Here is a 14,860-nt window from a genome sequence, read left to right on the forward strand (position 1 = left end):
CTCAGCTACTGCTCCAGCACCATGCCTGCCTGTCTGCTGACGTGCTCCCTGCCATGACGAGCATGGACTTTAGTTAATCCTTTGGAACGGTGAGCCACAATAAACTTTTTCAAAAGTGACCGTAGTCATTGTGTCTCTTAACAGCTACAGAAAAGTAACTAAGAGATATTCCCAATCAGGGATGCTTCTGCGAGAAAAGCAAAGACTGGCCTAGCCATGCCAGGCTCTTGGTGAAGAACTGTAGTCCATGAGTAGCTTAGCTCAGTACTGGACAGTCTGTGGCGGCTTTATCAAAAGACACCCAGCTTCAATGGCAAACACATTACAAGGCCACAACAAAAGCCAGACAGACCACTATTTTTATATTTATGCAAAGGTAAGCAAGGTTAAGAAATTACCAAAGCTTTTAAAGTCACTCAATAGACACTACTCAGTGAATATTAAGAAACAAATATCAGTTTATGTTTTGTATCACTGTTAATACATTTTATACTATATTATCCAGGTTCATTCAACTGCTCAGTGAGTTTTGTTCAGGAATGTGTGTGTATGCCTGTGTCTGTGTGTGTCACATTAGTTTCATATCAAAATCAGAGTTTCTTGACTTCAAGAAATTTTAATCTCAAAATATACTGCAGCTTCCAGTCTGTCATAAGATAAAAGAGAAAGCTGGACAGTTAATCTGTCACAGGCCTCGGTGACATGGAAGTGAAATGATGGCAGAGGTGACCAGGGTTGGATTAGTACCAGCACACACACACACACAAAAGCAGCCTAAGGCAACGTCCACTTTTGAGGATGCCAGGTAGGTTGAAAAAGATCCCCATTGGAATAAAAGAGGTTAACTTTCTCCCACATATAGGAAATCTTCTAACTTCCCCTTAATAAAAAGTGTTTGGTTTCTAAATCCAGAAAAAGTCATATAAACCAGCTAAGACAAACACCAAGTCAGAACAAATAAGTTTTAAAATCTAAGCCCGTAGAAGTACAAGGATAATCAGCAGTAAGTTGTACTGCTTGAAACAAATTTTCAAAGAATAGCTTGGTATGGAAAAATGATCACTGCTCTGGTTTCCCTGTGGGTTGAAGAATGATCCACATTCAAACTCCACGAGATGATGGGCCCACTCAGGACCTTTAAAGACAACTGTGAAAGATGGTAAGGGAGCTGGAGCATCAAATACAAACTGTGTCCAAGGCTCCTGGTTCTCAACACTTCTGAGATTATAATCAGTTAAGGAACCTAAAAAACAAAAACCAATGGCCACCTCTTAGTAATGAATAGTTAACTCAGGGTACAGGATAAGGAAGAACTACACAAGACAACTGCCTTGACCAAAGTACGTCATCACTGAATAAACAGTGCCTCACAAGTTATTTGACTGCTACTGAAAAAAAAAAAAGGTAATAGCAGCAGTAATTGCCACTTAAGGCATCATTGCCAAAAATCAGGCATATATAGCTACCAAATATATACACATATACACATAAATACACACATATATATACAAATACATATAGAAACATAACACATAGACACACATACCTACATACATGTACCTGCTCATATATATATACATACAAACATCCAGACACATACACACATTTTACTAAGTGTCAATAATATATGGGTTTTAATACATTATCACTTTAATTCTCGTGACAAACTGTTAAATAATTCTGTTTATTTAGTCCGCATAGACTTTTAACATCGATTGGACTGCTATAGCATAATTTTCACCTGAAAGCGAAGGGCACTCAGGAACGTGGGTGACATAGTTTTCACCGATGATGCATTGAGTCATTCTCACTTATCTCCAAGCCCTGCTTCTGAACAGGAGCAGCTGTCATACACTAAGAATGAGTAAGGCTGACAAGTTCATGGAAGGATGGCCGACCTCACAGTCTTGCCTACGAGCATGGCACTGAAATCAACTGGACTGACAGAGCACAACCACCTACAAGATCTGACAAGATCTTGATGACATTTTTTTTAACAAGAATAAATCTGATCCAAGTATGAAAAGGCTCTAAATGCCACAAATCTAGTATCAAAATATGTTCAAACTTCAAAGTCCAAATCACCAAAAGTCTTTGAATTGTTCTATGTTGAGACCAACAGTCACAGAATATATGCAAAAAATAAATGAAAAGATATGATATGCCATAACAATATAAAATTATGAACTAAAGCTAACTAAGCAAATTTTACATTCAGAGACAAGAACTAAATGGGGGGGGGGGTAATAAGGTCTAATTGTATAAGAAATTAGTTTAAAAACAAAACCAAAGATAACTAGAATGCTCTGCCAATTAAAGGGCAAGTTTGGCAAATGAAAATTCAAAATACAATACATTATTGTATTGTATTGCAGAAATTGACAGTCAAAGATGTTGTAGAGGTCACATTTACACAGCAGGCCAAAGAGCCAGGAATGCGATCTGCAAGCTCAACTTCAATGGGCAATTCACAGCTTCCACTCTAAGACAGGATAGATGCAAACTAGGTGACCAGAGGCTGCTGGAACCAAAGTTCTCTGGGCTGAATTGAGATGCAAAGTGCAAAGAAGTGCCTTAAAGAAAAAAAAGGCTCTTGTTTTCAAGGAACATGACCCAGATATAGCTTTGTATTTGGCTCACCATCAAATGGTTAGAATAATATTTGGGGGACAATGTCTACAGTACTCTAAATACAGTATGTCTTGATCTGGGTACAGGTGAAAAGTTCAAAGTAATCAGCACTATATATCTCTCTCTGAGAAGCATGCCCACTCTGAGCAGCAACTCCAACCTCTGACCCCAGGAAAAACTCATCTGTAAAGTCACTGCTGGTGAACACACATCACCAACAATAACAGGAGACAGCACAGTTCTTAAATCTATAGCCATATGAAACAATTCTTGTTGATTAAATTACTGCTTAATTTACTGAATTGAACACCTATCATATTAAATTATTGAAAGAAAGCTAGTAATATATATTTAAAATATGCTTCTTTAATGTTTCTGGAAAATACATAAGAAAATGTTTCTTCTATTCCGCAAAGTGAAAATGTCAGGCTACGAAGGATATGTGCTGATTTTAACTGTGATGGAAAAACACAGAAACACAGTGAAGAGAGACCAGAACAAATACACCAAAAATCTAATTGTAGTTGTATTAGACAGTGCACTGCAGCTGGCTCGGTAGTACCTCTGTTAATGCCGTATTCTTTCACTAATGGGGGAAATTGGATAAAATAATTTTCTTATAAAATTAAAAACTGACTTAGAGATAATCAGACTTGACTTGAAAGAGCAAGTGATGCATTTCCTGTTCCTAAGAGCCAATCTTCTTTGAAAATGTCCACAGATAAGGCCTCACACAGGGCTCTATCTGTGTATCTCACTACTGTGTATCTCATTACACCATCAACGAACACAGGATACACGCATTGCTCAGAGACCAAGGGCACTTGCTGGTTAAATGTAATTATTGCCCAATCCTGGACCTGAATCTAGTTTCCTGATCCCACATAAAGTTGGAAGAGAACAATTTACCCTACAAAACTAGCCTCTAGATCCTGTCCAAGTGTCCAAACACATCATTTACATACACACAATAGTAACAACAAATACATAAATTTACTGTACCACCGCTATCTCTGGCCCTACTCATTTACCCCTAAAGTATTCTTCAATCCACACTACACTTTAGTGACTTGTTGCCAACCTCAGTGAAAAAAAAAAAAAAAACACAGAAAAACATTAGCTATAGTTTCAAAGTTTGTAAGCAATCAAAAAAGAACACTCACAATTTTAGTACTGAATTTGGTCCTTATCCTCCTACATTGTGTGAAATAAGTAAACAATAGTTCAACTCAAAAACTAATTGTTAGTATAGTAGTAACCCCCTTACGCTCTTTGTCTCTCTCTGTCTCTCTCTCTCTCTGTCTCTCTCTCTCTCTGTCTCTCTCTCTCTCTCTCTCACGCACACACACACACACACACACACACACACACACACACACACACGTTGAAAACCATGCCATTGAAAGCCTGTTTGGGAAAGGAAGAATTAAAATGGTAGATTCTACCAATCTGTAAAACGAGAAATTAGGTACAGCAGAGTAGTAGGGTCATATGTGATTTACACATGTACACCTGAGCAGCTCGGCTGGAAGGGGTTTAGGTTGTGTTTATACATTGTTGTACTAATCATAGTGATAAAAACACAGTAAGACAATCAAAAACAGACACAACGGGTCACACACTGAAGAGGGATGAAGCCAATCACATGAGTTTATAATATAGCCGGCTCACACACTCTGCCCAATTCATCTCTAATATTACTGTCACCATCTACAGCAAAACCACTTTCTAAGGGCTTTTATATGGCCATCTCTTTTCCTGAATCCACTGACATCAGTGAAGAAGCTACCTGGTCAAGACCAAGTTTATCCCAGGCAAGAATCCATCCTTAACAGGTGGTATCTGACCATCTATCCAGGGCTCACCCTATTGTTTGATTAGCCTTGATAGCAATTATTTATTGTCAATATTTACTATCACAGTGGCTTATGTAGTTTGGGTACATAATTGGCATTCGATAATTATGTGATGAATAAGTGAGTTTTGATCCAAAAAGTAAAGATTCGAATGAATACTGTGGAGAACAGAGATGGTGTGTGTCACGCCAGCACACTGTTAGAATGGCCGATAGCTTTTATTCCCCACCACCTCTGAATCCTGCTTATTGGAAAAACAGTCTCTGTGGCTTAGAACACTAACTGACTTTGTAGTAGTGTCAGAAAACATGATCGTCTATTCCAAAATATTTATATATTTCAGATATTATATGTAAATCCATAATTTCTTCACCATATTCAAAGATCTGTGATACTTTCAAGCCTAGCGACAGGTAAAGCTTTCCAAAGTTGAGAAGGACCTCTAATCCAAGAGCAAGGAACAAACCTTGACCTGCCATGAGTCTTACCTTCCCTCATTCACAGCAGAACGTTTTTATTGTTCTTTCCTCTTCCTGAAGCAGAGGATGGAGTGGAACAATCATCCAGACAGATTAGCCCTGAGGTCAAATTGTGAATGACCTCTGGACATTTCCATATCTATTTGCTTCATGTCAATAATAGCAATGACCTTTAGATATTCGATTATAATAATGCTGTCAATATAATACATTACCACCTTCTTTATAAAAGAAAAAAACACTAAGTATTCTATTGGAGAGAAAGGAAGGAGGCATAATATAAAAAAAGGATTGTGACCCTAAAAGGCAGAGTAGTTTAAAAGCTTCTATAAAGCGGTACATTTTAGATGGTTGGCTTCCCTTACATTTAAAAGCATGTTCCATTCTGTATTTCTCTCAGAAATAAGGTTGGGAAAAGCTGAAATGACCCAAAGCTTCAGGAGATATTGTATAGTAAAGCAACCTGCAAACAGGGCCCTGAAAATCTGACGTCCATCTCTTTATTTCCTCTCTGATTTCTACAAACAGGCCTTTACCATTCCTATTCCGCCCTTCAGTCATCTCCTCTGAAGCAAGATTATTACCAGAATATATGATAATCCTTTAGTATACTGCAGGAAAAAACAATCAAGAACAAAGACTGGGCTTAGGAATGGTCACATACCTCAAGTCTAGAATCCACAGGAAGAAAGAGGGAACAGGTATGCTTTAAATTAACTCATAATTAGACTCTTACCTACTGCACTTATATGACCATTTTGAAAGCACTAATATCTTATATGTAAATACTAAACTAGTTTGTATGATTTTTTTATAACACAATCTTAGTTTTTCATATTTTAATATGTCAGAATCCTCAACATTTTAGAGCCGGGTTTCTGTCACTAGGGTTTTAACTAAAATGACTAGTCAAATCTAGAGTTGAAGCATTCATAAAGCAAAACTAGTGAGCATCAACAGGGAAGACATTCCCCTCACCACCAATTAACTAGTGAGCATCAACAGGGAAGACATTCCCCTCACCACCAATTAACTAGTGAGCATCAACAGGGAAGACATTCACCTCACCACCAATTAACTAGTGAGCATCAACAGGGAAGACATGCACCTCACCACCAATTATAGTCTCAATATATGTCCTAAAGGGTTAAAACTACAGGAACTTAATTTTATCAAATATATGATATACTATTCCTAGATGTTTCAAGAAAAATATAAAGTTCTAGATTCACAGTGCAAATCAACAGAAGAATGGCCTCAACTGTGTGTGACCTCAAATAATGCTTTCTGCATCTCTGGGCCTCTACTGTCAACTCTGAATAAAGCCTTGAGCAGCTAGCCTCCTGAACGGGCCTTTCTGCTTTAAAGTCCATTTTGTCAATAATTCTAGAAATACCAAAATTATGTTGAACATAAAATTTCAATGATCTTTAAGAAACAAATGACAAGTGGGTTTTAAATGTAATTCTTAAACATTAAGCAACATTTCATAACAATCACAAAGTATCATGACAGTCTTCTCTGACTTGACAGTGATTTGCTTGAAACAAAGTTGTAACCACAGGCCAACTATTTGAATACTCTGAGAAGATTAAAGAGTTAATCCATTGGGAAAACCAGATGCAATACAGTTCACAAATGCGCTATTCAGAAGGGAACACTAACATGCCAGCAAACGTGCTGCTTATGATTAAAATTGGTCTAGTGATTCACAGCATATATTGCTTTTTAACTAGTATGCATCTTGCTTTCTAATCTGCAGTTGGATGATGTCAGATCATGACCGATTTTGACTTAAAATAATTTCTAAGTCAGAGTAAGTATGACTTACTTTGTAGTATGTCTTAGGGAAGAATATTCATAATAATGAATAATTGCATAATTTAGAGGAAAAATAGACGAGAACTGAATGAGGAGATTATGATATTAACCTCCAGGATAATTTCTGTTTTCATGACTTCACTAAAACTGAAAGCCCTGGTACATATTCACTACCCCATAATTATGCATCAGAATAGTAACCAATTAGCAACTCAGGAGTACAAGAAGCAATGATGATTAAATATGGAACTTGAAATCCTGAGGAACTTGAAATTCTAAATGATAAACTTGTTCCATCACACCTTTTACAGGTAGGTATTGGTTAGTTTTTGTCAACTTTACACAAACTCTAGAGTCACCTGGGAATAAAGAACCTCAGCTGAGGCAATGTCACGAGCAGGCTGGCTTGTGGGCATGCCTGTAGGGCATTTATTAATGATGGATCGGGAGGGCCCAGCACACTGTGGACAGGTCTACCCCTGGAGAGTTGGCCCTTGGTTGTGTAAGGAAGCATTTTTCCTCCATCGTCCCTGCTTCTCTGCATGCTTGAGTTCCTGCCCTCATGTTCCTCAACAACGGATGGTGATCAACGTGGGTAAGGCCCCCGAGTTATTTTTGATCTTTGTGTTTATCACAGCAATCGAAAGTAAGATAGGACAGGTATTAACCCACATCTGAAGGAAACAAACTACTTCATGTTTTATAAAATAAGTTTTATTTTTTATAAAATAAGGGTTTCATTGACTCTGAAATCATATCACCTTTTAGCTTTGAAAGGTCTCTTCTCTGTCATTTCTATTAGTTCCTAAACCAAAGGCGTACAAGGAAGATGCTCATTTTACCAAGTAGGATGCCTGACAGATAATGTCCTCCAAGCAGACAGGCTTTAGGGCTCAATTTTTCCATGAGGTACTTTTAAAATCAAAATATGCATGCCAACTGTTTTTGAACAACAGATGAACTTTTCTAACATAGTTTTTAAAAATAAGAGGAATAAAAACCTTAATTGCGGCAACTGCCTTTTATTTTTTTTTCAGTTTCTGCTGTTTATTCTACTTTGTGATGGTGTTAATGCATTATGTGTCACATTGATACTTCTAAGTTCTGTGAGAAAAAAATAGAACTATGTGAACCAGGTATATTAGTGGGCAGTGCTGAACACACGGGAGGCACGGAGGACACAGTTACTGAATCAAAGACTAAGCAAAGGAGCAAACACTGAATGATCATGTTTCCATGCAACAAACCTACCCAAGAACCTTGCACATCTACATCTTCTAAACATGAAATTGTTTCAAAATACTTACTTCAAATGTTATTTCATGTTTCCACCAGGAAAACCTTTACTGGAGTTAGTCAGTAAAATGTAACATGTGGAAATACATTGGGTCATAAAAAAATCTGGGTTTGAGTTTCAACTTTGAAACTTCACAGTCACCTAGTATTTTCCAGACTCATTTTAGTCCCACAGAGTAAAGTATCTATCCAGGGTTTCTCTCAAAATTTTATTAGCAAGTAAACAACGTATTTATTTTTTATAATAACTAAAGTAAAGAGATAACAATCTAAAAGTGTCTCTTTAGCAGCAAAAGTAATGAAGTAAATAGATTATTGGGAAAAAGCAAGTCTGAAGTTTTTAAACAGTTCTTTCCTGTCAATCCAGAGGCATCAGTAATGTCATTGTATCGTCACCAATAAAAATCGCATTTAACAAATGGCACACAAAAGGATCTTACTGTCTTCATAGCTTCAGGTCGCCACCTCAGCGTGAGGGAAGGATGCAGAGGAAGAATGCAGGATGACGTCCACCCCAACCCTTAGGTCAGTTGAGCAATAACACCACTTCATAAATGGGGTTCAAGCCATATGTGGTGGTGCATGCCTTTAATGTGGTACTCAAGAGAAGAGGCTAATGTAGGTGGATCTCTGAGTTCAAGGCTGGCCTGGTCTACAAAGCCAGTTCCAAACCAGCCAGTACTACATAGTTAGACCTGTCACAAAAGAACGAAAGAATAAACAAGCAAACAAAGCAAGCTTCAGTAAACTGAAAGAAAAAAAATTTAAACCAGGCGTGGTGGCACACATCTTCAAGCCCAACACTAAGGCAGCAGAGGCAGGCAGATCTCTGAGTTTAAGGCCAGCCTGGTCTACAGAGTGAATTCCATGACAGCTAGGACTATATAGAAAGACCTAGGACTCGGGGGAGATGCGGGGAAAGAAAAGAAACACAAATTTGATATTATTCACTAATCGGATCTCACTGTCAAGGATATTAGAGTCCTGCCAGAGCTTGACAATTTCAGTTGCTAGATAAGATTATACAAAAATCTGATGGTCCTTTCTGAATCTCCATTGTTAAGCAGTCCTTGGGGAATCCTGCAAGCTAAGGTTTTTTGAAGAGAAAAATGTAACAATTTTTTTGGGTCAAGTCTTAGGAAAGGAAAACAGAAAAGGCCTTATCATCTCATAATGTCTCAAGGTCTTAGAGGAAGAATTTAAAATATTTAACTGATTTTATAGTTTTTAGTTAAGCGAAGAGTCAATTCAGTATAAGACAATTAGGATTAGAAGAAAATGTGTGCTACATTCCAGTGTTCGCATTTGTAAATGTCATCTACTGAGCTAGACAGTCAGCCTAATTGCTCTGAAGTAACACGTTCCATGTCTACATGTTCACATGGGCATGCATGAGAACCATACATTAAACGTAGATGCTCAATATTTGGTACATGCTCTGTTCAAGGGTGCAGTCAATCTGTGGTTCTTTCTGTGTCTGTGAGCAGTTGTACTTGTTAATTCTTCCTTACGTTGACGCTAGAGAGCAGCATCGCCAGTAAACACATGCTTTTCAAGTCTCTACTACCCACATTTTGTAAAGAGAAAAATCTAGATGAAATTAAACTTAATATTTTATTCAATAAATGGCTGTCCTTCATGGAATTTAAATTTCATTCACTGAAATTAAATTTAATATTTTATTCAGTAAATGGCTGTCATTCAATGACAGTCAAAATATTTCAACATGTAAACAAGATAAAATTATTGAGCTAAGTGAGTTCATTTTCCAGACTGAATCCCAATGTATGTACATTAATGCACATATTAACGTTAACACAAAATTTTCATCAGAAATACTTTACCAGCATTTAGATTTCATGAACTTTCCAATTGGAAAAAATAAAATTCATATAACAAAGATACTCAAGCACACAAAAAGTTTCTAATAACTGGATCAAAGGCCAGCTTTTATATTTAAATTCAAATTTAAATTTGGGCCAATAGTATTGCTCAGCAGGTAAACAGGCACTTTGCTGTCAAGGGTTAAGAGATTGATCTTTAGAACCACATGACAGGAAGGACAAAAAATAAGTCCCACAGATTGTTTTCTGATTGTCATAAAGGTGTGCGTGTGTATATGCATGTACATACACATACACACACGTATACACAGACACACACACACACACACACACACTACTAATAAATGGAAAAAAAGATTTAAAATAAATTTCACTGACATACATAGCATTAACCTTATTTCGGGTCTTCACCAGCCACATAAGATTGAACATGAGGATTGTCTTCTGAATCCATAGCCTTCCTCAATGAAAGGGACCCTTCAGACAACTCAAATGCCAAAAATATTCTCAGAAACAGAGTCAAAAGCATTCTCCCTAAATGAGAAACTTTCTGTTTAGCATCTCCCCCTCCAAGGCTTACACGTCTCAAGCACTCATTTTGCAAAACCTCTGATAGTACAGTAATGACCTTTAATAAGACCACACCTCTGAGGCCCATAACACACAAGCACCTTGAGAATGCGCTGGGTTTTATGAAATACAGCCAAGTCTCCATGGCCTGTCATTTCAGTATGCATTAAAGGAGAAAGATAGGCCAAAGGCCTCTGTTAATTTTGTGTCTAGACACAATATTTCTGTAGACTTAACTCCTCCTGCTGATGTAGTTTGCCACACTGGAGAACAGACTGGATTGGAGGACCCTGGAAAAGTCAAGTTCCGGGCTTCTCTTTGTGAACTCCTGTCTCCTCTAGGGTGTCAGGAGATGAACGATCTGCCAAGGCTAGTCACTTGTCATTGAACAGTACAGGATCGGAAGGAAGCAAATGACCTTTTAAGCGGAGTAAAACTTGGCAAGGCATAGTCTTATCTCTCACCTGCACAGGATTCAGGTTTAAGAACCTGAGCCATAAATTAAAGCGGTCTGGATCAGAACCCTGTTTCTATCATTTGCTACCAGCTTAATTATGGAAGGTTGACTTAGTAATCTTCCTGTTCCCCGTCAGTAAGATGGCCATAAAAATAATAGCATTTAAGTCACAGACTCTGAGGGATGAGATTTTTACTGGATACGAAACAGGTGAGCACTGTCTTGACTCTAATATATGATATATATGTGCACCATTTATTATTAATTTTAGCTAAGAAATCAGAATAACTGACATAGGATAGAATGTTCAATGTATGTTTGCTATAAGTGACTATGTGTCTAAACACTTTATAAATATTACAATGTTATGAGAATCTAAGCTACTTTTAGCCTATATAGAATAAGTTTAGACAGTTCGAACAAGAGAAAATACCAGTTTCACCAAACTGCATCTTGATAAGGTAGGCCAAAAAGTTCTGTCAAAGTTTTGATGGCTACCCCTGGTGGCTCATACCTGTTATCCTGGCATATGGAAGGCTGAAAGACAGATAAACCTTTTCCTTAAAAATCAAACTCTTACTATTCACCTGTGACACCACCCAGTGTAGCGTAAGGTATTTATAGGCCTGTCTATTCACGACTCTTTACTTCCATTGGAAAGACCAGATTTAATACAATGGTCAACCAACCAGACAATGGCATAGAAGATGCCCACATGAAAATCTCAAATCTTTATTTTAAAAAAAAAAAATGGTTTCTCACAAGGAAATTTTTGTTTTGGTTAACAGTTTGTGGTTTGTTGTAATCAGAGCTTCTAGGAAACTGGCTCTGAATGGCCTTCCTGTATTTTCCTTCTATTTATTTCCGTGGCCCTGGTGCAGTCACTAATTCTTATTTTAAGGTCAAAAAAATAGGTAGTAGAGCCGGGCAGAGGTGGCGCACACCCTTAATCCCAGCTCCCGGAAAGCAGAGGCAGGCGGATCTCTGTGAGTTCGAGGGCAGCCTGATCTGCAGAACTAGTTCCAGGGCAGGCTCCAAAGCTACAGAGAAACCCTGTCTCGAAAAAAAAATAAATAAATAAATCTAAGGTAGCAGAATAAATAGGAAAAACAAGCTCGTCTAGTAATGGAAAATAGCTCAGGAATAGCCAAAAGGGAGAACAAAATTTTCAAAGTTTTACAGCTGTTGAGTGGTAAAAATTCGTAAAGGTAATTTCACTACCTGCAAAATAAAGGAATCAAAATACCTTCCAATTTCACTTGATTCTTTAAGAACATCCAAAACTGCCACTTCTGTGCCTAATCAAGATTTGTCACTAAAATAACCATAGGAATGATTACATTATGTAACTTTCAGTAATTTTCAACAAAGACCTTGACAGCGGAGGATGTTTACTAATTCTGGATTTCTTTGAAGACAGGTTATCTTCATAATCTTTAAATTGCAAATGAATTAACAGTATTTGATCAGAGCGATGGAAGCCATGCGCTTGGTCTAGGATGAACGCTTCATTAATTTTTCAGTGTGATGATGCTGCAGTTTTCCAAGAGCACCCGTCAAGAGTTCTTGCGATGCATCCAATCAGCCGAATTACATCAAATATCCATGTCACCGTCCCTAACCACAACACAATCATGTAACCAGGATTTCAAAACTCAACCCTAGGCGTGTGTGATGTCACTGTCAACATTCACCGCGCTTAACTAACCTCAGGTGGTTTCTCCCCTTCGCCCACCTAACCCTCAGTCTAGCCGACGTTGTTTGCCTCTCCAGACCTGCCGGGGGTGACTGTGTCCCCCCCAATACACTCTCCACGACCACACCTGTGAGATCAGGTGCACACTGCGGGGACCCGAGTGGGCACGGGCCCCGCGCTGTCACCCCGACGCTTTGTCTGCGGCTCCAGGCCGGCGCGGCGGGCGCTGGGGACAGACACCTCGGGCCGACCTGCAGGGCGGCAGCGGCGGCGGCGACTCCCGGAGACCCGAAGGCCGCCCGGGAGGCGACCGTGCAGAGAGCGGCGCCCGGCCCGCGGGGTTGGGCGGAGGGTGAGGGGCGGCCACCGCGGTTCCCAGAGTTGTCGCAACGCACGGGCCCGGGTCAGGCTGCGGGGGAACCCGCTCTCCTCCGCTCGCCCTCCCTCCTTCCCGCAGCTCACCTGACAGCCACGCGCACAGAGCTCTCGTCCGTGACGCCCAACATGCCTGCTGCCACCCGGGTCTCAGCACGGTGCCGAGCGCTCCGGGCAGGCGGCTGCTGCTGCTGCTGCTGCTGCTGCTGCTGCGGTGGCGGCGGCGGTGGCAGTGGGGAGGACTCAGCGCTGCGCTCCAGCCATGTTGGGCGACTGAATGGAAAGGTGGCGGCGCCGAGGCGCGGGAGGGGGCGGTGACTGGAGACGGCGCCGCCCCTTGCCCCCACTCGCCCGGCTCCGCTCTGCCCTGCGTCAGCCGCGGGCTGGTCCGGTGTGCCCCGCCCCGGCCACACGGCCAGGCGCCGCCCCGAGCGGAGACGAACCCCCCCTCTTTCCCGGGAGGCTCGGCTGCGCGCCCCCGCAGCCACCTGCTGGGGGTGCAGCACGGACCTTGACCAACCCTCCCCCCCCAACCTCAGCTTCCCTGGCTGGGCGCTGCCCTTTGCCCGCTAGCGTGGGACGTGGGTCGAGACACGCGCACACACACACACACACACACACACACACATACACACACACACACACACACACACACACACACACACACACACACACACACACACACACACACAGAGCCTTCTCAGTGCGTTACTGTTCAGTCATGTGCACACTGGTAAGCACACCGGACCCTGGTACTGCCAAGTGTTCCCACAACTGTTTTCCATCTAGGCGTGCTGCGTGGTAAACCCTTGCAAATGAAATTTCTTTCCCTGCCGGCCCTTCCACAGCACCTCCCAGGATCCCAGGATTCTGTCAACAGTGTTCTATTGTGTGTTCTTCACGTCATCATTGTCCTTCCACATGCCTTTAGATAGCACTGTGGAAACAGCCTTTGTTAGCTTTGCCACAGAGTATCTTTTGTGGACTGCTGCGTACATTTCTATAAATAAACATGTGGGTTCATACAAAACAGTATAAAAGATTAAATGTCACTATCCAAATAAAAGCCCTGGACCAAGCAGATATAAGCTAAAATCATACACCTGATAGTGTACTTTGGGATAGGAATGAGTGTGATAACCTTCTACACCCATGGGAAGACGGCCCATAGGGTATATTCTTTATACACAGTTCTATGCACTCTGTTTCTTGTCTGATCGCCCTTAAATTGTTACAGACAACATCAATGGAAGGTAAAGAAGGTTGTAGGGAAGCGGGGTGGTGGTGGTGCATGCCTTTAATCCCAGCACTCAGGCGGCAGAGGTAGGTGGATCTCTGTGAGTTCGAGGCCAGCCTGGTCTACAAGAGCTGGCTAGTTCCAGGACAGCCTCTAAATCTATAAAGAAACCCTGTCTCGAAAAACAAAAACAACAACAAAAAAAAAAAAGAAGAAGAAGGTTGTAGGGTCTTTCTGTGTGCCAAATTGGTGGCAAAGCTGTCCCTGACTTCTGTCTGGAGAGCTAGCATTAGCCTTGATATTTATCCACCAACATAAGAGAGCCGCATTTTGCCCCAGCTTGACAGGTCCAGACCTGGATGGATCTGGTTTGTCCACCTTGCTTCTGTGATAAATGCTACATAAAGGGCAAGAATAACAAAGCATATTTGGCAACAAAGCAACATATGTAATCTTTAGTAAGTCTTCATTTTAAGTTTTACCAGTACCAGTGTCTCAAAAAGACCTGTCATAAAGCATGTGCTCCAAGAACTGGCAAGGCTGTTTAAATGAGTAGAGGAAGCAAGGTCAAGAATATGTAAAGAAAAACAGAGAAGAG

General features: G+C 40.5%; 1 protein-coding gene across 27 annotated transcripts in view; it reads right to left on the reverse strand.

Annotated features, from left to right (window-relative positions):
- Kif21a (kinesin family member 21A) overlaps positions 1 to 13,414 on the reverse strand; it is a 116,806-nt gene extending 103,392 nt beyond the window's left edge. For all 27 annotated transcript variants that reach the window (XM_075960398.1, XM_075960384.1, XM_075960381.1 and 24 more), the window contains exon 1: positions 13,113 to 13,414. In XM_075960398.1, the coding sequence (XP_075816513.1) occupies positions 13,113 to 13,156 (44 nt within the window). In that variant the 5' untranslated portion in view covers positions 13,157 to 13,414. The remainder of the gene's footprint in view (positions 1 to 13,112) is intronic.
- Between the last annotated feature and the right edge of the window lie 1,446 nt (positions 13,415 to 14,860).

The sequence above is a fragment of the Microtus pennsylvanicus genome, chromosome 2 (assembly GCF_037038515.1).
Source record: "Microtus pennsylvanicus isolate mMicPen1 chromosome 2, mMicPen1.hap1, whole genome shotgun sequence".
Lineage (NCBI taxonomy): Eukaryota > Metazoa > Chordata > Mammalia > Rodentia > Cricetidae > Microtus > Microtus pennsylvanicus.